This window comes from Sphaerodactylus townsendi, linkage group LG04, assembly GCF_021028975.2.
Source record: "Sphaerodactylus townsendi isolate TG3544 linkage group LG04, MPM_Stown_v2.3, whole genome shotgun sequence".
Classification (NCBI taxonomy): Eukaryota; Metazoa; Chordata; class Lepidosauria; order Squamata; family Sphaerodactylidae; genus Sphaerodactylus; species Sphaerodactylus townsendi.
The window spans coordinates 26,525,315-26,548,642 of NC_059428.1; the positions used below are offsets into that span (position 1 = coordinate 26,525,315).

At 43.2% G+C, this 23,328-nt stretch overlaps 1 protein-coding gene across 3 annotated transcripts; it reads right to left on the bottom strand.

Moving 5' to 3' along the window:
• Window positions 1-105: 105 nt before the first annotated feature.
• Window positions 106-23,328, bottom strand: LG04H11orf65 (linkage group 04 C11orf65 homolog). 3 transcript variants are annotated; one of them, XM_048494710.1, is made up of 9 exons: window positions 23,286-23,328; window positions 19,504-19,627; window positions 15,649-15,741; window positions 14,227-14,280; window positions 9,799-9,999; window positions 7,193-7,326; window positions 4,647-4,817; window positions 4,375-4,430; window positions 106-748 (listed from the first exon to the last, which is right to left on the bottom strand). In XM_048494710.1, exons 2-9 carry the CDS (start codon window positions 19,597-19,599, stop codon window positions 612-614), a joined length of 942 nt encoding a protein of 313 aa, XP_048350667.1. In that variant the 5' UTR covers window positions 19,600-19,627; window positions 23,286-23,328; the 3' UTR covers window positions 106-611. The 3 variants fall into 3 exon arrangements, with proteins under 3 accessions (XP_048350667.1, XP_048350668.1, XP_048350669.1); XM_048494711.1 differs by lacking the exon at window positions 14,227-14,280; XM_048494712.1 differs by lacking the exon at window positions 4,647-4,817.

Here is a 23,328-nt window from a genome sequence, read left to right on the forward strand (position 1 = left end):
GCTTTCTATATCATTCTTATAAAGAGGGCAGCCATTTTCTCCGTGGATTCCAAACTTTGATCGCTGACTTGTTTCCAATAAGACTTACTGACAAAATGATCGGTTCTTGCCAAGGATTGCTCGTTGTTCTCAGTCTGATAGACTGAGAGAGAGCTCCCCCCGCGGCTTTATTTTAACTTAAGCAAGACAAAGCAACAGTCTAATCCAATCATTAAAAAATATTCTAGGCAAGTAAAATTAAGGAGCAGTCTTCATTTAACAATTTTTAACCCTATATATATATGTGAGTACAAATTATTTAACTTTACAGTACAGTACAGTTAGATCTAACTTCAAACTTCATTTAACAATTTTTTAACCCTATATATATATGAGTACAAATTATTTAACTTTACAGTACAGTACAGTTAGATCTAACTTCAAACTGAGTTGGAAAGGCTATTCGTGTGTCAGGAAATACAAGAACATGCAACAGGGATTCTCTTTATACAGTCTACCTGCAGAGTTACTTTTTATCTCCTGAAGCTTCATTTTACTTAGTACTTAAGGAGTTGACATTCCCACGAATACTTGTATTTTTGCAGGCTTCTCCCGCCATCTGAAATTTATCCTCAATTGTATAGGATACTTTTTGAAACTGACATTTTTTTTACCGGATTCTCCTTCGGTCGACGTGGCGACAATTTTTGGAGCTCCCCTGGTCCCTCAGACACTTCGGCAGGTTTGCAGTATTCACTCAACCAGAAACCTAAACATTGGAAATGGAAATCAAGGAGATCTGAATGATGCAGGGGAGGGGCCACGGCTCAGGGGAGGGGCCACGGAAGAGCATCTGCTTTGCATGCAGAAGGTCCCAGGTTGGAGCTCCAGTTTTAAAAAAACCAGATAATAGGTGATAGCTGGAGCACTGGTCGATTCTGCACAGCAAACGTATAATGGGTTGCAGTCGTTATAAAGGAACCCATTTCCCTTTTCCCCGTTCACATGCAGGCCAATCGAAGCCCATGGAAACAATCCGGGTTACTGTCACGCTTTTGCACGGAGATACTTCTCTTTTTAAAAATTTCCTGCAACACATGCGTAGCTACGCAGGCATGCAAAAATGAACATACACACACCGCTGCCACTCTGATCTTCCCACAATGTGATCGGCAGCACTTGCGTAGCTGCGCATGGGCAACATGCCAAAAAAAAAATAAAATAAAAGGGGCTTCCCTGCAGTGGCAGGGCAATGGCAGGCGGATTCTCTCTGGCTGTGGAAGGCACAGTGGGAGGGAGGGAAAATTAAAAGCCTCCTGCCTGCCATTGGGAGTGGCTCCAACTTGGGATTCTGCAAAAGGATGGCTCTTTTAGCTATTTTCAAAAATCCCAAATTGAGAGAAATAAAATAGGGCAGACTCGTTTTGGGCACGGGACCTGCGCAAAGTCCCCCCCCCCTACTTTGCATTGTGTCCTACACCCATTATATTTGACCTGTGCAGAACCCACTATTGCTATCAGTCAGAGGAGACCACTGGTCTGACTCAGTTTAAGATAGCTTCGTGGGTTCACTATAGGTACTGGAAGAGGGAGTGAGTCATGCCTGAAATTGCCTGTAGGCTGTATTCTTTCACATCAGTCACTCATTTCTACAGCATTGCAGCATGATGACCGGAGTCAGCTGTACCTTTAGTAATTAAACCTGATATACTATTGAACAGCCATGTAGATTTTTCCCTGGGTTGTTTTTTTTAAAGTGAAGCAGTAGTTTGCCAAACTGTAAATAATCTGGCAGTAGGCAAGTTTGCAACAGCCTACTGCATGATCTCATGTGTTCATTCGGCCTCTTAGAAAATGCCTTAGCATGCTCAAATGCATTACTTAATTGTTAATGACAGCACTGATAATTGGGTAATGTATGTGCCTGCCTTTTTCAAGCATTATTTAAAAGCTGAGTTGCACTGGGGGAAAAAAAAGATCTAAGACCTAATTAATAAACTGCACACAATGACACCTCGCTTAATCAAATGTGTGGGTTATCCCTGGGTCTGGATTGGGTTGCACTCCCCCCTAAGAAGTCGATTTGCAGCATGAAGATGCTCCTGGACCTTTCTTTGCGGAAATGATCTTGCTACTGTAGTAGGTGCCTTGGGAACATCTAGATTAGATTGCTGCCATATGCTCTTTAAAGGCCTAGAACGCTTGGAACCAACATTCCTCAAGGCCCACGTTCTCCCATAAGAACCCGCTTGTTTTCTCTGGTCATTTTCAGAAGCCCTGCTTTGGTTGCCCCTGCAATCTGAGGCTAGATAGATGGCAATTCAAGGAAGGGCTTTCTCTGTCTTAGCACCAAAACTTTGTAACATCCTCTCCATGGAAAGTCATCTGTCTTCCTCTATCAGTGCCTACTTCTGCCAGGTAAAGACTTTTTGTTTCATTTTTGCTGTATCCCCAATAACTGTTATTGGCCTTCCCCAGAAGTGGGATCCAGCAGGTTCTCACAGGTTCCCGAGAGTAGGTTACTAATTATTTGTGTGTGCCGAGAGGGGGTTACTAATTGGTGATTTTGCCACGTGATTTTTGCCTTAGTTACGCCCCTCCTCTCAGCAGTAGCGCGCAGAACTTGAAGCAGTCTAGCAGGAGGTGCACCTCCTGCGCCTGCGTGCATTCGTTTCCCGCCCAAGGACCGGTGCAGCAGCATCCTTGCCACATCCCCGCTCAGGAATGCCCCGCCCCTGGAATGCCCAGCCATGCCCCCGTCGTGCCCCGCCCAGCCCCATTGGTGTTATGCCACAGTTTGAATCCCACAACCATGGGAACCTGTTACTAAAATGTTTGGATCCCACCACTGGCCCTCCCCCCTGGCTCTGGTAATATTTGTCTGTTTTTATTGAAATATCTTAAAATTTTAAATGGTCATGGAATGGTCATAGCGTTGGAAGGGGCCATAAAGGACATCTAGTCCAACCCCCTGCTCAATGCAGGATCAAAGCATCCCTGACAAACGTTCATTCAGCAGCTGCTTGAAGACTGCCTGAAGTGGGGAGTCCACCCCTTCCCTAGGCAGCCAATTCCACTGCTGAGATACTCTTACTGTACCTAGTTTTTTCCCTAACATCCAGCCAATACCTTTCTGCCCATAATTTCTAACCACGGTTGCAAATGTTTTTAGGAGCACTGCCTTGGAGATCCTGATCAGGTGAAAAGGTGGCATAAAATGTTTTCAGTCAATAAATCTTAATACTGTAGGAAATGCATATTTAAAATATGGTTCAACACCTACTTCCCCAAGCAATACACTGTTCCTTTTACATAGGGCAGCTTTTTCACGTGACGGATCAAGACTGGGTTTTTGCAACGGTAAAATTCCGCACTGAAATTTTTTTTCTCCTGCATCAAAAATGGGTGTCGGGCAATCAGTTGCAACTAAAGAGGGGCGAGCCCCTGCACCAGCTTGGTTTAGAAAGGGCCAGCTTCGTGTAAGGTAATTTGGGCTTCCTTTTGGATTGGACCCAAACCAATTCAGACATCCCTACTTAGAACAAACACTCATGTCATGCTGTAAGTGGCAATTCCCCTCACCCCTTGACTTCCTTTGTCAAACTTATTCTGGAAGTGGAAGACTTGCAGGAAGAAGTCTCCCGTCTGCAGAGTCCTCCACCTTAACAACTAGAGACTCCTCGGCTGCTGCCAGGAAGCATTCATGTATTCAGGAGTGACTGATGATCTCCAGCTCAAATCTTAGGAACTGCAGTTCCTGTTTCCCAGTGTCAATGGAGCTTTGTATCAATTGAGCCTCAAATGCCTAAGGCAAACCTCTTTCAAATTGGTTTTCCACGTATCCCAGAAGTCATTATAGATTTTGTTAAGAACATAAGAAAGAGCCTGCTGGATCAGACCAGAGTCCATCTAGTCCAGCACTCTGCTACTTGCAGCAGCCCACCAGGTGCCTTTGGGAGCTCACAGGCAGGATGTGAAAGCAATGGCCTGCTGCTGCTGCTGCTCCTGAGCACCTGGACTGTTAAGGCATTTGCAATCTCAGATCAAGGAGGATCAAGATTGGTAGCCATACATCGACTTCTCCTCCATAAATCTGTCCAAGCCCCTTTTAAAGCTATCCAGGTTCGTGGCCATCACCACCTCCTGTGGCAGCATATTCCAAACACCAATCACGCGTTGCGTGAAGAAGTGTTTCCTTTTAATAGTCCTAATTCTCTCCCCCACCCCCCCACCCCCAGCATTTTCAATGAATGCCCCCTGGTTCTAGTATTGTGAGAAAGAGAGAGAAATTTCTCTCTGTCAACATTTTCTACCCCGTGCATAATTTAAATTTTTGACTCACTTTTGAACAGAAAAGTTCACAGAGATTTATTGACGAGAGTCGAGGTGTCATACCTGAGACGTCTTCTGAAAACTTGCTTGTTCCGATTGTTTTCCACTTCTCGGCGTACCTAGACACAACAGCAAACAAGCGCATTCCATGAAATTGAACCATAACAAGCAAAAACACTTGTTACAGTGTTTTTAAACATACAGTGTTTTAAACATAAAAAGGGTGAAAAATTATTGCCCTCAATACAGTCTGAAAGAAACTAGGAGTGCCCTTCCAACAATAAAGACTGAAGAAGATACAGAAGGATAAAAAAGACCACTTTTTAAAAAGTTACTCTTCATAGTTGAGTGCACTTGTCCACTTTAACATTTCATCCACCTCCCAGTCCGTCACACTATCTAGTCCTTCATTTCCCAGGCAGGCAATGAATCCTTCTGCAGCTCTTTGGATTAATAAGGTTTTAGTTGGGTCCAGCGTTTTAACCTGCAGTTGTGATCCATAGTACCTAGGAAACAGGGAAAGGCGTTTTCATTGTAGATACCTTGCTTAACTGTAGGTGGCAGTTTAACCTTAGACTTACAAACAACGAAGATTTTTAAAAGTAAAATCGTTTCGCAAGACGATAGCTGAATGCTGCAGTAGAATCTAATTTTAAATGAAGGGGGGTTTTTTTTGCTCTTTTCAAAATATGTTAATTTTTAAAAACAAAAGTAAAATGTTACGGCGCTCTCCCTGGATATTGGTCTGTGGTCACCCATTAGACAGAGGTGGGATACAGCAGGTTCTCACAGGTTCCCGAGAGTAGGTTACTAATTATTTGTGTGTGCCGAGAGGGGGTTACTAATTGGTGATTTTGCCACGTGATTTTTGCCTTAGTTACGCCCCTCCTCTCAGCAGTAGCACACAGAACTTGAAGCAGTCTAGCAGGAGGTGCACCGGCGTGCGTGTCCCTGCCACAGCCCCGCCCAGGAATGCCCCGCCCCCTGAATGCCCCGCCCCGCCCCCGCCGTGCCCCGCCCAGCCCCATTGGCACTACGCCACAGTTTGAATCCCACCACCATGGGAACCTGTTACTAAAATTTTTGGATCCCACCACTGCCATTAGAGCAGGGATCCATAACCTTTCTGAGCCTGTGGGCACCTTTGAAATTCTGACACCAGGTAGTGGGTACAAGTGCAACAGAGGGAGCCCGAGTACAGGAGACAAGAGGAATCATTTTTTTAAAATATACTGAAGAAAAAGAATCATGAGTGAGAATAAAACCAGCACTGCAGCGGCAGTTGCTGGTGAAACAATGCCATTTTAATTTGAACAGCCGATGAGATATTCAGTGGTCCCCTGCTATGGAGGCCCCCCTCTCATTTTCTATAATCACACAGTGGACGCCAAAAAAAGATGTTGGTGGGTGTCAGGGTTCCTACGGGCATCACGCCGGGGGCACCTGCATTATAGGACTTAAATTAATTTAAATAAAGATTAAAAGGGCAAAACAAAGCGTGTGAATTGCCATTTAAGATGGACTCAGCTAAGGAAAGAATAGAAATGACAAAATCTGCAATATATTAAGAACATAAGGACTAGCCTGCTGGATCAGACCACAGTCCATCTAGACCAGCATTCTGCTACTCGCAGTGGCCCACCAGGTGCCTTTGGGAGCTCACATGCAGGATTTGAAAGCAATGGCCTTCTGCTGCTGTTGCTCCTGAGCACCTAAATATTCAGGTACACCCTTTATTTACAGGGCTGAATGCTAAGAAAAACCCTAAGCCCATTGTACAAAGAGATGGGAGTTATTCTCAGCAAGGAGGAACTAGCAATACTCTAAGGCCAACTATTGTGTTTTGAAGAGAGCTCCAGCACTTGACGAATGTTAACAAGGTGCTGTAAGAAGCAACAACCTCAAGTGAATGCCAGGGCAGCCGTGGTTGTGGTCGCTTAGGGCAGTGATATTTCTAGAGGTATCCACGGAATAGTGTGTGATCTGAGAAGTGTGTCCAACAAGTTCCCTGTTACGCACAGCCAATTGCAACCTTATTTCAGGGACCGGAACTCATGCAGTGACTCAGGAACCTCAAAGTTCTGTCAAGTTAACTGGCTTTAAGTTCTGCATGAGAGTTCTGACAAAGCCCCTGGATTTGTGTATTAGCAACAGAACCCAAGCATGAAGGAAACTCCTTAAGTTCCTTCCAGCAATGATGCTTTTTGAGAGACTAGACACAGAAGAGTGCAATAAAGAAAGTTTCCAGCTTCAGACCTCTTCCGCACAGCACAGGTAGAGCGAGTTGCAGTCGGGCTAAAGTAACCCGCTCTCCTGTTTTCCCCATTCGCGTGCCTCCATGCAGGCAGCGACTGGAGCCCGCGGAAACAATGTGGGTTGCTGGACCAAATTGTGTTTGCTGTTTCCAGCAGGTATCTAGTTTTATCATCCTTGAAACCAATGCTGAAATACCATGTTGATCATGCCTGCATGATTCATGACCCAACAAGCCAAACATATCTTATCACTCATGCACAGTTGCCGGCCAGCTGTCCCATCTTCACAATCCCAGGCAGGTAGCAGGAAGGGGAGGGGGGATGCATGATTAGTTGACTTTCTTAGGATTAAGCTTCATTGAATAATATGGGAAATGGTTCCAAGATGTTTAGGACTGTGTCACAGTTTATATAGGCCCACAATAAGCAGAAAGACTCAGCCCAAAATGCCACTGACCAAGTAGTATTTAAGCTACGATTCATAGCAGGCTCTGAGAAGCTGGCCAGTAACAGAGTGGTGCAGGGATATTTATTAGGACTTGGTTACGATTCAATACAACTAATTAACACCACGGAGAAAAAAAGGTCTACTATCATATGCCAGTCTTCCAACAGCAGTAACTCACATTCGTTTCAGCCACTCTATTTTTTTCTTTTTCTTTTTTCTCTCTATGTCTTGTCTTTTCTGCAACTTGTTAAAACGAAAATCCTTTACTTTAACGTTGTCTTCAGCAGTTATGCTGTCCAGACCCCTGAAGAACTGAAATATATTGTCGGATCAGGTCACAAACTGGTACTTCTTAACACTTCTACAAGAGGCTGTTGTGGGGTTTCTGGGCTGTGTGGCCAATGGCCTGGTGATTTTAACTTCTAATGTTTCACCCGCACCTGTGGCTGGTATCTTCAGAGGCGTGTCGTGGTAAGATGTATGTCTCAAAACTCATGGCTGCACAGCTTAGAAAACCCACAACAGTCAGTTTAATTCTGGCTGTGAAAGCCTTCGACAATGCCTCTACGAGAATTGGCTAAGCTTTTTCCTCCCTTGCTTGCTGCAGGGTGGCCAACCTCCAGGAGATCTCCTGGAATTACAACTCATCTGCAGACAACATGGATCCATTTCTGAGGAGAAAATGGCGGCTGTGGAGGGTGGGCTCTAAGGCATTACATCTCTGCTGAGCACTCTCCTCTCCTGGAGGATAATACTCCCTCCCCAAATCTCCAGGAATCTCCCAACCTGGAATTATTGTCTCTGTGCCCTCAAAAACACTCATTTTATCTATCTATCTATCTATCTATCTATCTATCTATCTATCTATCTATCTATCTATCTATCTATCTATCTATCTATCTATCTATCTATCTATCTATCTATCTATCTATCTATCTATCTATCTATCTATCTATCTATCTATCTATCTATCTATCTATCTATCTATCTATCTATCTATCTATCTATCTATCTATCTATCTATCTATCTATCTATTGAATTTGTATGCCGCCCTCGCCCAAGGGGCTCAGAGCGGTGTACAACAATCATATATCTACCATTTAAAATCAGCTAAAAACAATCAATCCCTACTCATTAAAGAACCATAAATTGCATAAATTACACAGATTTCAGATGGCATCAGAAGTCGTCCCCCCTTCCTTGCACCCGCGTGTGGCTACAAGCTACGTTAAAACAAAAGAATCGCAGATAAGCATAAGCATAAGCATAAGCATAAGCATTTTATTGTCATTGTGCACGCACAACGAAATTTACAGCAGCATTCCTCGATGCACACAATTTCAGACTCATACAATTTCAGACTCATGCAATTTCAGACTCATACATCATCATCCTCCACCCATCCCTACATAGCCCCAAATACATCCAATATGGAAACGTGACGGAGTTTAGCATAGCCACAGCTCTAGAGTAGAAGCTGTCTCCTAAGCCCTCTTTGTCCCTAGATTCACAGGAGGGCCCTGTAACTATGCGTCCTGCCAGATGGTAGCAGTTTAAAAAGAGAGTGTGCTGGATGAGACGGGTCCCTTAGAATATTTTGGGCTTTATTTAGACTTCGGGCATTATAGATTTCTTCCAAGGAGGGGAGAGGGCAGCCGATATTCCTTTGTGCAGTATTGATCACCCTTTGGAGCGCCTTCCTATTCGCCACTGTGCAACTGGAGAACCATACACAGATGCAGTAGGTTAGGACACTCTCTATAGCACAGCGGTAAAAAGGACCACCAGAAGTTTTTCCATCCTAGTTGTTTAGCTTCCTTAAAAGTCTCCAGAGAAAGTACAGTCTTTGCTGCTGGGCTTTTCTTAACCACCGCGGTGAGTCTCTGTACTCCCAGGTCAAATCCTCTTTAATCCATAACGCCCAGGAATTTAAAACTAGCCACCCGCTCCACTTGATCTCCATTTATGCGGTCAAGGGGCTGAATTTCCTGAGGCTATTCCTTCTATAGTCCGCTATGAGCTCCTTTGTCTTGGTAATTAGTGTTGAGACCCAGGTTATTTTCCCTGCTTCCTGAGTGCAGTCGGTACTTCTGATTCCGATATGCAGTCTCATCCCCTCAAGAGATGAGCCCCACCACCGTTAATGTCAATCAATGTAAAGATTTGATAATGGTGTTACTATGATAGACAGGAGTACAATCATATGTATAAAGGGTGAACAGTAAAGGGCTCAACACACAGCCCTGTGGCGTTCCCATATTTAGAGTAAGAACTGAGGAAACCCGATTTCCCAGATAGTATGATTCTTGAAAAAGCTGGGTGGGGGGAGGAACATGGGGCGGACTCGTGTTAGAAGCAGAATCCGTGCGAAGTTTCCCCCTAAAATGGGTTTTATATTATCAGTAGCCTGCATTTATTGGCCTGTGCAGAAGGGGCCAAAGGTGCATTGTATACGACGGAACAATGATGACTATTTTTGCCCTTAAAGTTTGCAGAAAATTATCTCGGTCACAAAAAATTATGTAGGGCCCGTCCTTTCACCACAGTAAATGTTACCAATACTTTCCAATGAAACGTGAGCGCTCACCATGAGAACAGCGGTCGCTATGGAGTTAGCCACATTTGTTTACAAAAGCAACTGATATAGGAATATATTATAGAAAGCCCTGAAAATGCTCCAGGTGTAAGCAAGAATGAGTATATCACAACCCTACCCAATGGGCTGTAGTGGTATTTTTTGTAGAAAACTATAACAAAACGGGCACATGGAATTATTTTCTTACCCTGGGGGAAAGAAGTCTCCAGCCGTTATTCTCTATCCGTTGGTACCAGCCACTCAAGTCCTCCTTGTTTTCTCTGTGGGGTTTTCCCCGTTGCCCCTTTAGGGTTGCAAGCTTTGCGTAGTCTCTAGGACTGTTAGCACACATATCCACAACAGGTCTGTGGGTAAAGACTTTGTAATATATGCATGGAGGAAACTTTGCCTGCAAAGAAATTAACCATGTAAAAAAAAAAGAGAGAGAATCGAAGTTCTATTCATTGCCATTAAAGTGACAAAAATTGCTTTAAAATTCCCCACACATCTCTGTGGATTAAGATAAACTCTCACTAACTCAAAGTAAGGCATTCCTCTCCGAGTAGAAAGTATTTTTCTTAACAGATATATTTTTGTCCTCACCCCAATCACACACAAACATGAAGGAGATTACTATAATTCTAATTTTAAAGACAGGAGATTTGGGGTCAGCAGAAAGTGACTTCACAAGTGCACTTTACAAACATGTAGGCAGAGGTGGGATCCAGCAGGTTCTCACAGGTTCCCGAGAGTAGGTTACTAATTATTTGTGTGTGCCGAGAGGGGGTTACTAATTGGTGATTTTGCCACGTGATTTTTGCCTTAGTTACGCCCCTCCTCTCAGCAGTAACGCGCAGAACTTGAAGCAGTCTAGCAGGAGGTGCACCGGCGTGCGTGGCAGCCTGCGCCTGCGTGCATTCGTTTCCCGTCCAAGGACCGGTGCAGCGGCTGCGTCCTTGCCACAGCCCCGCCCCTGGAATGCCCGGCCACGCCCCTGTCGTGCCCCACCCAGCCCCGTTGGCGCTACGCCACAGTTTGAATCCCACCACCATGGGAACCTGTTACTAAAATTTTTGGATCCCACCGCTGCATGTATGGGGTAATGTGACAGTATTGTTTCTCAGATGTACCCCTTCAAACTGCTGGATGGAGACTGCTAGGCTGAAATCCTTCTAGCCCATTAACCTTTTTGCACATAGGGAAGGTTTTGCTCCCCGTGGAAGAGCATCAGAACACGCCTCCTTCCCGCAGTCTGAAGCAGAAAAATCGAGGAATGACTATTCCAAGTGCATATCTGAATTAGATCATGATCAGCGAGTAAATCAGACCGGCCAGCTCAGAGGCACATAATGACTGACTTATTTTCCCTGACGCATCCTGGGACTCACTACCCTGACAGGTAGAAAGCAGGATCCCTCAGAAGAACTTTGTGTGAGTCGTGTATCTTGCCCATCTCCACTGAGCAATTCTTTATTCCATCTCCCCATTGCTCTCCCTGAGATATAGCTACCTCAGCCATGTAGTGTGTGTATACGTGCGTGTGTGTCTGGGCTGAAGATTCGCTAGTCAGAATTTTGGTTTTCAGTAGAACAACAACTAGATTCATGTCCAGGAGCACCTTAGAGACCACAAGATTTTCAGGGCATAAGCTTTCAACAGTCAAAGCTTCCTTCAACAGGTATCTGATGAAGCTTTTGACTCTTGTATCCCAAAAACCTTGTTGATTTCTAAGGTGCTACTGGACTTGAATCCAGCTGTTCTACTGCAGACTAACACAGCTACCTCTGAAACCATCTTTAGAAGATTTGAGTCCAGCAGCACCTTAAAAATCGACACGATTCCCAGGGAACCAAGAGTCAAAACTCCTGAAAGTCTTGTTAGTCTTTAAGGTGCTACTGGACTCAAATCTTGCTTTAGTCAGAATATGATTTCCAAGTAAGCAGCTTATTTGTAAGATAAACAAAAGGATAAACCACAAGGGTTCAGGGATAAACCAAAAGGATTCAGATTAAAAGAAAAACAAGTTTTGATGCTATGTCGCTTGCATAGTCTGGTCAGGTTCCCATTGTATAGATATCTGCATAACTGAGATAGAGGTAGTGGGGTGCTGTGTGGTTTCCGGGCTGTATGGCCGTGTTCTAGCAGCATTCTCTCCTGATGTTTCGCCTGCATCTGTGGCTGGCATCTTCAGAGGATCTGATAGTAGGAAAACAAATGGAGTATATATACCTGTGAGCAACAATGAAGATAGCAAGGTCAGTAGGTGAGGGCATCTGAATAGAAGTGACCTGGCATGTGAGTAACAATTAAGTATATAGTATGTGTGTAACAATGACTAAGACATCTAGAAATGGTAGTTTTCCTTCATTTTCTTTTTCCATAGTAAACTGGATGTTTGGGTGGATCTTGTTGATATGGTCCAGGAACTAAACAAGTTTTGAAAACACAGAAATTCTGGACCACTCTGACAACCACTATGTCAGACTGCACAGAGAAGCCATTGAAATCCACAAGCACATGGACAATTTCAACAGAAAGGAAGAGACCATGAAAATGAACAAAACTTGGCTACCAGTGTTGAAAAACACTAGAGTCAAGACAGTGTCTAATCAGCTCCACACAAACACAGGATGACTATAGACAGTAAACAAAGGCCAGGCTACTTCTATTCAGATGCCCTCACCTATTGACCTTGCTATCTTCATTGTTACTCACATACTATATATTTCATTGTTACTCACATGCCAGGTCACTTCTACTCAGATGCCCTCACCTTGCTATCTTCATTGTTACTCACAGGTATATATGCTCCACTTGTTTTCCTACTATCAGATCCTCTGAAGATGCCAGCCACAGATGCAGGCGACACATCAGGAGCGAATGCTGCTAGAACACGGCCATACATCCTGGAAACCACACAGCACCCCAGTGATTCCGGCCGTGAAAGCCTTCGACAATACAAAGATAGAGGTAGTTCTTCCAGGCCCAAATCTCTTGACAACTGTGGGGAAAATAGTCCCTATTCACTCTGTTGGTTTAGGGAAAAGAGGGGGCAAGAGTTTAGTCAACCTCCTCCTAGGAGTCTGGTTGCCCATCTATTTAGTTCATTTACAGACTCAGCACAGATTATTAAAAAAAATTAAAGCCTATAATAAAGCTTTATGCGCACAGTCATCTGCCATAAAACTATTTTAAGGTATGGAATTCTCCTGGCAATGAAGGCTTTCTGTTGGTAAACATTTATTTAAACAAGTAAAAACTATTCTAATATTGCAACCATCATAAAAATTCTCAATGAAGCTGTATTTTAAAACAAAGGAATAAAAATCTGTTCTAAAATTATAGCTGTGATTAATATTGTCAATAAGGCTATATTTATGAGCCAAGAAAATAAAATTCAATATAGTTAGTTGCTTTCTTTGCCCTGATTTTCCTGGCAGTAACAGTAAAGAGCCACTCTGAAAGAGACAAAGGGATCTGGTAACAAAAAGATTAATTTTTCTGGGTCAAATAAAGGAGAGAATAGCTGAAAAAATATCTTTATCAATAACTTGGATGATGGAATAGTAGGGCATGCTAATCAAATTTGCAGATGACACCAAATTAGGAGGATAACTAATTCCTCAGAGGACATGTCAGAATTCAAAATGACCTGGACAGATTAGAGAGCTGGGCCGAAACTAACAAAATGAATTTCAACAGAGATAAATGTGAGTTACTACAGTTAGGCGGGGGAAAAAATTAAATGCACAGATATAAGATGGGTGACACCTGGCTTGATAACAGTACACGTGAAAGGGATCTGAGTAGACCACATGAATCAGCAGTGTGATGCGGCAGCCAAGAAAGCCAATGAATTCTGGGCTGCATCAATAGGAGTATAATGTTTAGGTTGAGGAATGGAATAGTATCACTCTATTCTGCATTGGTCAGACCTCACCTGGAATACTGTGTCAAGTTCTAGGCATTGCAATTCAAGAAGGATATTGACAAGCTGGAATAGGGTCCAGAGGAGGGCAACCAAAATGGTAAAAAGTCTGGATTCCATGCCTTGTGAGGAACAGCTTGGGGAGCTAGGTTATGTTTCAACTGGAGAAGAGAAGGTTAAGGTGTGACATGATAGCCATGTTTAAATATCTGAAGGGATGTCATGTTGAAAAGGGAGCAAGCTTGTTTTCTGCTGCTCCAGAGAGCAGGACATGGAGTAATGGATTCAAGGTACAGGAAAAGAGATTCCACCTAAACATTAGGAAGAACATCCTGATTGTAAGTGCTGTTCGACAGTGGAATACATTGCCTGGGAGTGGGGTGGAGTCTCCTGCTTTGGAGGTTTTTAAACAGAGGCTGGATGGCTGTCTGTCAAGGGTGCTTTGATTGTATATTCCGGCATGGCAGGGGGGGGTTGGACTTGATGGCCCTTGTGGTCCCTTCCAACTGAATGATTCTGTGATTCTAAGACGAGTTGATTTAATATAGCCTGCTTTTTCCTCTACTTTATACCCTACTTTTTCTCTACTTTAAGGAGTTTCAAAGCTGACAATAGGCTTCAGAACATAAAGAATAGAAGAATGTGAAAATATATATTTCATGTATTGCATTTGCACTCTTAAAAAATCTTCATGCTAGGTATACATACCCCACCTAGTCTGAATCTGATATGGACCCCAGCTGCAGCATCTAAGAATTCTGCCTGCAACCAGAGGAAAAGAAGCATAAGGCCTTTTAATTACAAGAACCTTCGAGAACAGAACTGCCAGTTCTAAGATGTACTGCAGAATTTCTTAAACTGGGGTCCTAAGAATCTGCTTCCCCCACTTCGGAAGGCTGCCGCTGCCCACAAGTACCAAGTTTCCAAATCACATCCGAACACCAGGCAGAAAACACACTGATCTGTCTGTGGCTCCAAAGAAGTGACACAGTTACTTCAGATATAAAAATGAATTGTATTTCACTCTTTCTTCCTAATGCAAAAAAATTCAGCACAGAAAGAGAGAGAGAGAGAGAGAGAGAGAGAGAGAGAGAGAGAGAGAGAGAGAGAGAGAGAGGCTGATTCCGCATGGGCCAAAAACAGCAGTGTGAAAACGGTGTGAAAACAGTAAAAACCCTTTTACACCATTTTAAACCCTTTTACACCGTTTTCACACTGCTGTTTTTTTGCCCATGCGGAATCAACCAGAGAGAGAGAGAGAGACTTTGAATACCAAATAACTACCAATGGCAATTTTCAGTTCAATACCAGAGGCTAAGGTTTTATCTATTTCTATGTGCTTTGAAATAGTTTCCACTGCTGTTCAGTGGGCTTTAGAAGTTAATCAGTAAAGAAGGCCCCTTCCGCACACGCAAAATAATGCATTTTCAAACCACTTTCACAACTGTTTGCAAGTGGATTTTGCCATTCCGCACAGCTTCAAAGAGCACTGAAAGCAGTTTGAAAGTGGCTTATTCTGCATGTGCGGAATGAGCCGAAGTTTCTTGTTATCTCTGATATAGAAATATTCAGTCAAGGTATTGAGAGTTGAAGCCCTACAGAATCAGCTGGCCCTGAGTCCTGTATGTATGGACAATAAAGTCATTTTTGGCCCCTTCCGCACATGCAAAATAATGCGTTTTCAAGCCACTTTCACAGCTGTTTGCAAGAGGATTTTGCCATTCCGCACAGCTTCAAAGAGCACGGAAAGCAGTTTGAAAGTGCATTATTCTGCACGTGCGGTAGCTGATAGGGTCTCATAATATTGTTTTAAAGATGAGGGGAAGAAAGGCCACAGGGCCTTTAGGACTTGTCAGATATACTTAGACAAGGGGCTGTCCAGTGAATGCTGGAAAGGGAGGAGAAGGCAGCCAATAGATTTAAATCAAAAGGAAAAAGTTTTGAGAATAAAGTTACAGATTAAAGTTGCAAGGCCCTTTTAAATCTTGCTTACAGCCATGCAATCAATTGCCTGTTCTAATCAAGTAAGCTAGAGAGGTAAAAAATAATTACTACTTAGAAGCTCAAACTAGACAAGGCATTGGGTCCACAATGTGTTTCATCAAATGTCCTCATCAATTTAACACTTACCTCTCTAGGTTCAATATACCTCATCAGATATGAAGGGTCCCCGCATTGCTTAAAACCTATTAGATCTTTATAGAACTGAAACACACCGCAATCCTGCCCAAGAAAAAAATAATAATAATCACTGCTAAATTCTCTGTCCCATTTTGTGTACAACACCGCTATATCAACAGAGGCTCTTCTCTGAGTTACTTATGAAAACAGTAAAACCACATCAGCCACAAATAAGGCAAAAGTGTCTCCACATTTGAGGGGGTCTCCAAGTATAAGCAAGCAACACAAGTCCCCCACCCCATGTTGATGCTCTAGGACAGTGATGGAGAACATATGACACATGTGCCAAAGATGATATGCCACTACATTTCGGGTGACATGGCAGTGTTTACCAGCATCCAACAACTGTTCTCCCTGTTGGAGTCTGAGCCATTTTTGTAATTATTCCATGTTTCTTTATATAATACATAGCACTACACAGTATTGGACTGTATTCAGAGGCGTAGCAAGAGAGAAAAGCGCCCAGTGCACTGTTGCGTCCTTCGCCCCCGCCCCACCCTGGAACGCCCCCGCCCTGGAACTCCATGCCACGCCCCCACCACACCCCTGCCACGCCCCCACAGGGACGTGCACCCAGTGCATCACGCGCGCCCCTGCCCCCTTGGAGCTACGCCTCTGACTGTATTATTTAAATAAATGAATATGTAAAGAATTGTTTCACTTTTGTTCATGGGGAGGGGGGGGGGCACCAGCAGAATCAAGATAGGCATTCCACATTTTTGACACACCAGGCTCAACAGGTTCACCATCACTGCTCTAGGAACACAAAATTTTGAGATCAGCTAAAGAAAAAAAAGAGGGTGGAGAAAAACCAACCTATTCAAGCTCCCGTGAGTGCACAGAATGCTTGAGAAGTTGAGCCAGGATTTAAACATTGTTTTCCCCCTTCTGCAGTGCCCTGTCAAACCACACTGCATAATGCTCAGGCTCTCACATACTGAAATTAAGGGAGGCTGCTCAGTCTCAGAACTCAAGGGGGGCACTCTTGTGAAGTTACCATTAAATTCCACAGAATACTGCCCAACAGGCTCTCTCGGGTTTCAAGAGAGGCATGAGAAGGAGCTAATAAATAGACTTTGTAGTAGGTTCAAGTGATAAAGTAAATCCACATGTGGCAAACCGAGTTCCTTTAAAAAGAAATTAACTCAGAGTAAAGGCCATCGAAAAGAAACTTGCGTAGCATTTTCATACCTGCCCAGACTGAATGTTTGCTTGGCAAACCCATTTGCCTGAGCAGTTCCCAAGAGCTCATGCTGTCTGAGTAGGGTTGCCAGCTCTAGGTTGGGAAATACCTGGACATTTAGAGGATGGAGCCTGAGAAGGGTGGGGTTTGGGGAAGGGAGAGACTTCAGTGGAGTATAATTGCCATAGAGTCCGCCTTCCAAAATGGCCCTGTTTTTCAGTTGAACTGGTCTCTGTTGCCAGGAGGATCTCCAGTCAACATTTGGAGGTTGGTAACTCTATCGTTGAGCAATCAAAAATATGTTGGCAGTGAAGGACTTTGCGCTGTTACTTAACCTCAGACTTCAGAAGGGTGTTTAACTATAGAGTCAAAAAGATAGAGGGGTTAAGGCACTGGGCATCCTTTCTCTACTGCTCTGATGAGCTTTGATTGTGTGTTTTGGCATTGCAGGGGGTTGGACTGGATGGCCCTTGGGGTCTTTTCCAACTCTATGACTCTTTGATCTATGTGTAATTACTACTGTCAGGAATACTTCCTTCCTTCCTGCTTCTTCTCACACCTCCACTCGCACGCATGCACCACTTCATCTTGAAACCATGAGGGCAGGACACAGGTCCTGTATCTCCCTCCATCCCTAGTTAGTTAGAATAGATTAGGAAACTATATTAACTTTATCCTATTCCGAAATGTAGTTCCTTTGAGAAAAGTGGATGAGGCTTTGCTGTGCAAACTAAAGTCTTCCCCATTCTGCCAAATTCCTGGATCAAGAATCTAACTGGTTCTTGAGGGACCAAGATTCTTGAATTCCAACACAATATAAATGGTGGGTTAAGGAAAAGTCGAATTCTCTCAAAAAATCAACATTTTGCTCATCACGTTTATTTTGTTAACAGAACTGGGAAAAGGGAGCAAATGCCATCCCTTGTCAGTGTCCTCGGACTTCACTGGCACAGAGATTTCACTGAATGAACTTCTGTTAAACCTATGAATGCATTTTAAATACAAAAAGTATCCACTTGGTACCAGGTTAACTGTAATGGCTTTCCTCAAAGAATCTGGGAAACTGTCGTTCATTGTGGGTGCACAGAAAATTCTCCATTTAAGTTCTGTAGTGCCTCTCACAGAATTATAGTTTTCTAAGGCTGATTCCGCATGGGCCAAAAACAGCAGTGTGAAAACAGTGTGAAAATGGTGTAAAAGGGTTTAAAACGGTGTAAAAGGGTTTATACTGTTTTCACACCGTTTTCAAACCGCTGTTTTTGGCCCATGCGGAATCAGCCTAAGTTCCTGGGGAAGAAGAATGACTGTGAAGCCGCTTGGCAACTTGATCCTATGGTCCTGCTATGCCAATGGTGTTACCCTGAGACTAATGACCATGTAACATAACTGCAACTCTTTGTAGTCCCAACAACAAAGTAAAACAAGCTAAAGCTGCAGAAACAAGATTTAGCATAAAGGCAGCCCTGGCAGTTCTGGTGCCACCACTAATCATGACGTTGTGCATTAAGGCCCACCATCAGCCATATGCAGAGGTCACCAAGCTATGTATTATGAGGGCAGGACCGCCACAGTGATATCATCCAACCCAGGCAATGCCTTCTTCACATAGCATCCACAAAGGAGATGCTCCCTCGCTGGAGGTCTCTGTGGCCCAGCAGTTAACTGCTCAGCAACTGATGCTTGAGGACACAAATTCTAGGTCTCCCCCTGGACAGAAGATGTGACTCCACCAAAATTCCTTGGAGTCTGTAAATAGCTGCCCTGCCATTCCAATCACACATAGCCAAGTAGGTTGGAAGCACGATGCAAACTCAGAGCCCTGATGAGGTGTCTAGCCATCCTGCCATTGGGATAGGGCTGCCAACTTCCAGGACTCCAAACTCCGCCCTCAGACTCCACCCCTAAAATATCCAGGTATTTCCTCACCCAGAGCAGTTAACCCGACATTGGGAGTCACTGCCTTGTGAAGACACCTCAGATGAGTAGCAAAGGATGAGAGCAAGTTCTCAGCAGGTCATCACAACAATGAAGACGTCCCTTGGCTTTTATGGACCAAGGTGGAATTAATTCTGAAAGCAACACAAAGAAGCAAATGTTGCCAGTCTTTGTTCTTAATAGGGCCCTTGTACCTTGCAACACACATACCACCATCCTCTCTCCCAGATCAAGCTTGAAAATAAATTGTTTTCCAGCTTGAGTTGTGTAGTGCAGACTGGGAAAATGACTGATTAATCAACACTGATTGGTTGGCTCTTGCGTCAGTCACAATGTGACCACTTCCATATTCCAAGAGTAGTTTTCAGCGTGTGACAAATAAGAGGTGGAATGCTTTAAAGATCTGAACAAACTTTTAAACAAGTTGGGGATGGGGTAGTTGTTGATATAGTTCTAAGAACAAAGGCAGGTGAAACATCAGAAAGCCCAATGCCTGCTCTTGTTGCAATGCAAACTATATGCAGCCTGAGGCCATGGACTGGCCTACTCCACTGGCCTTTAAACCTTTCCGATAGGGCTCAGCCAGCAGACATTCTGAACTGTGACTTCACAGGTACTGAATATTTCCTTATGAGATTCTGGATTGGATACTTAAGCAGCTTTTTTAAATGGCATTTCTGACTCACCAGCCATCTTCTCCAAGCTCTCTGAATTGTAATTGCAGCTGTTTCCCTCTCGTCCTCATCAAGGCGAAACTGCACAACCGTCTTCCTTTTTTCCATACTTCTTTCCACACTTTTTGAAAATCTCCTAGAATAATATATTTTAGTAACATTTACATCAATTACTAAGAATCATTTTCCAAATCTGTTTGCTTTTCAGCTAATTTTTAAAATTTGGTCAGACGGTCGCGTTGATCAGCCTTTTATTAATGCAAAGGCTTCAAAACAACCAGGTCTTATGTACAACAACTCAGAAGTACATCCCAGTAAATTTAGTAAGGGTTACTGTGCAAGAGTGGATAAGACTGCAGCTGTGCATGCCATTCCTCCTCCTCCTCCTCCTCCTCCTCCTCCTCCTCCTCCTCTTCATCTTCTTCTTCTTCTTCTTCTTCTTCTTCTTCTTCTTCTTATTATTATTATTATTATTATTATTATTATTATTATTATATTGATACAAAAACAGTTATACACAGCAAACAAGATCAATATGCTGGATTTTGTATTACATCACACGTCGGACACTTCCCAAGCATCTAGGACTGTATGATGTATCGACAAATAATGCATGCAGAGCCGAGTAGGGTGGCCTTTTGCAGCTGACATTATTATTATTATTGCAGCTGACATTTATTATTATTATTATTATTGTAGATTTCACAGCTGCCAGATCTTTAGCTGGTTGTTGGCCTTTATTACAATTCGACCAATAACCAGCTAAAGATCTGGCAGCTGTGAAATTATCATCATCATCATCATCATCATCATCATCATCATTATCATTATTACTATTATTATTATTATTTAAATGTAATAAACTGCCCACCCCCGGAGGGCTCTGGACAGTGTACAGCAAACCAGTGCATAGAACTGCATACATAAAACAAAATATACCCGTAATATTAAAACCCTTAAAAACACAGCAGCATTAACATAACCTCCATTAGTTGACCTCAATTTGTTGACGGCGCCCGATCCCAAGGCTGGGAGGGGACTGGCAGTGCTAGATAAGATATTACATCAGCAGTGCCAGAGATAGCATAACAAGTGGTGTGGGGGCATCAGAGGGGGCATTTTTACTCCGTAATAAACCCCATGGAGTTTCAGGATTTATTATGCACACCTAAATGATTTCACAGCTGCCAGTTCTTTAGCTGGTTGTTGGCCTTTCATTACAATTTGAGCCTCACCCAGAAGCCTAGGAAGTTGTAATGTATCGGCATAGTATTCGTGCGGATCCCAGCAGGGCTGCCTTCTGAATCTGACAGATGTTAATTTTGTCAATTTGAAGATGTTTCAAGTGCTGCCCTAATGTTTTTGGGATGGCGCCCAGGGTGCCTAGTACGACTGGGACAACCGCAGCTAGTTTGTGCCATAGTCACTGAAGCTCAATTTTCAAATCGTGATATTTAGTGATCTTTTCATGTTCTTTTTCAATGACCCTGCTATCACCAAGTGCTGCTAGGTCAATGATGGCCCATTGGTCCCTTTCTTGTCCTTGATCACTGTGATGTCCAATGTATTCTGTGCCAACACTTTGTCCATTTGGATTGGAAAGCCTCACAGGATCTTGACCTTCTCATTTTCCTTGACTTTCCCTGGACAATGTTCCCACCAGCTTTTAGCTGTCCTAAGATTATAATTCTTGCATAAATTCCAGTGGTCCTCTTGGCCATTGAGTTGTGCTTCTGTTTGTACTGTCTGGGCGATCTTTTTGCAGCAGCTGAGAACATGGTTTCCCACTGTGCTCATTTTAGGATTAGGGAAGAATAAAAGTCCCAAATACGGACCAAAAAAATCACGTAACGCACGTGTGCTGCACAGTGGCTTGTGTATATTACAAATATAATTCACAGTGTATAACCATACATAAAATGCAATTGCTATTAACAAATCTTTACTTTCATTACAGATATCTCCGATGGGAGAACTTCAGTAACACAGATGCAGCCAAACATCCTCCTTCAATGTTATCAACACATTCACCTCAATAAAGGCTTATAACTTTATCTGTGGTCTCCTTTCATACATATTGATTTTTTGGTCCGTATTTGGCTAGCTGTCTTGGGCGCACTTACTCTATTCATCAAGAATAAAAGTCCCTCCAGATGTTGTTGGGGTGTGTGAAATGGGGGAAAACAGATGAAGGAATTAATGTTTACTGAGAGAAATGGCAAACAGGAGGAAAAGCGAAATTTCATCTGGTTCTACGCAGCCTCTGCTGACGCAGTCAGATCACTTCATCAGACACTGATACAAACTTCAGCTCTTTTCCTATAGAATATCTTAAAATGAGGGAAAGACCTGTTAATCTTTGTCACTGGTCACAGGACTTAGGGCAACTGGGAGGTTGCATCCATTCCTTCACAAGAAAAACACCAAGGCAAAAGAAAAAACTTTCTCCCCAATGGGGACCCAAAGGAGCTTACATTGTTCCCCTCTTTTCCATTTTATCCTCACAACAACTCTGTGAAGTAGGTTAGGCGAAGAGACTGTGAGTGGCCTGAGATCATCCAACAAGCTTCCATGGTGTGAGTGGGGATTCAAACCTGGATCTCCCACATGCTATTCTGACACTCTTAACCACTGGACTACACTACTCCACACTACACCTGCCTAGCCTCAATTATATACCACAAAAAGAAGCCCTGGATGGCATAGTTTCCCCCAAGTTAACTGCTCTAATTATGGTCTTCAGACTGCAGAGACACTGAGTCTGGTGCCTAATACTTTCCAGAGGAATTAGGCCATACTGGAAAGAAGAGTTTGAAGAAAAGGAGTTTGAATTTATACCCCTCCTTTCATTTAAATAACTAAAAAATGGAGGAAGAGGTCCACCTACGGGAAAGGGTAGGATATAAATCCAATGATATAAAATAAACAAACAAACAAATAAATAAATAAATAAATAAATAAATAGATAGTGACTTAAGGTGAACCTCCATGAATTGAAGCATAAACCTCTGAATATCACAGCTAGAAGGCAATACTATTTGCTGATCTTCCAGAACAACTGATTGCCCACCGTGTAAAACAAGACGCCAGATGAGGTGGACAACTGGTCTCATCCAATAGAGCTTTTATGTAGTTATATATAAATACTTTCCCGGCCTCCTAAAGAAATAAGGAGGAATTCTACCAGTGGTGGGATTCAGCAGGTTCGCACCACTTCCACTTCGGCAGAACCGGTTGTTAAAATGGTGCTTGTAAACAACCAGTTGTTAACTTATCCAAATGCCACCATCAGAACCGGTTGTTAAATTATTTGAATCCCACCTCTGAATTCTACCCTCTTCCTTGGTAAGAACTCAACCTGTTCTTAATGTCCAAGATATAAAGGCAGCAGAAGGCCACACATTAAGCAGTTATATAACGCTACACAATTCAATAAATCAGCTTCGTTGCGCCTATGTTTATGTTCTGTCTGTGAAATTCTGCATTTCCCATCTCCGCCCTGTAAAACTGTAGGTTTTTTCAGTACTACTTTCCTAGCTGGAGGAACTGCAGAAAGCGAAATCAGATTTCTTTTGCAGAACTCAGAAGCTAGGTCTCTCCCCTCCCATCCTAGTACACCTTAACAATAAGCAAGTGCCTCCCCCTTTTGAGTAATCAAATCTGGAAGAAATACAAGGCAGAGAAGTCCTTGTGCTTCCCTTCTACAGAAACGTGAGCCAAAGGGGGATCTAATGCCTCCCTCCTTTCACAGTCCACGCATCTGAGACCCTCTCCCGTCCCCAGATTGTTGTTACCGTTAGTTCCACCTAGAGGAAGTCGAGTTCTACTGGATGTTTG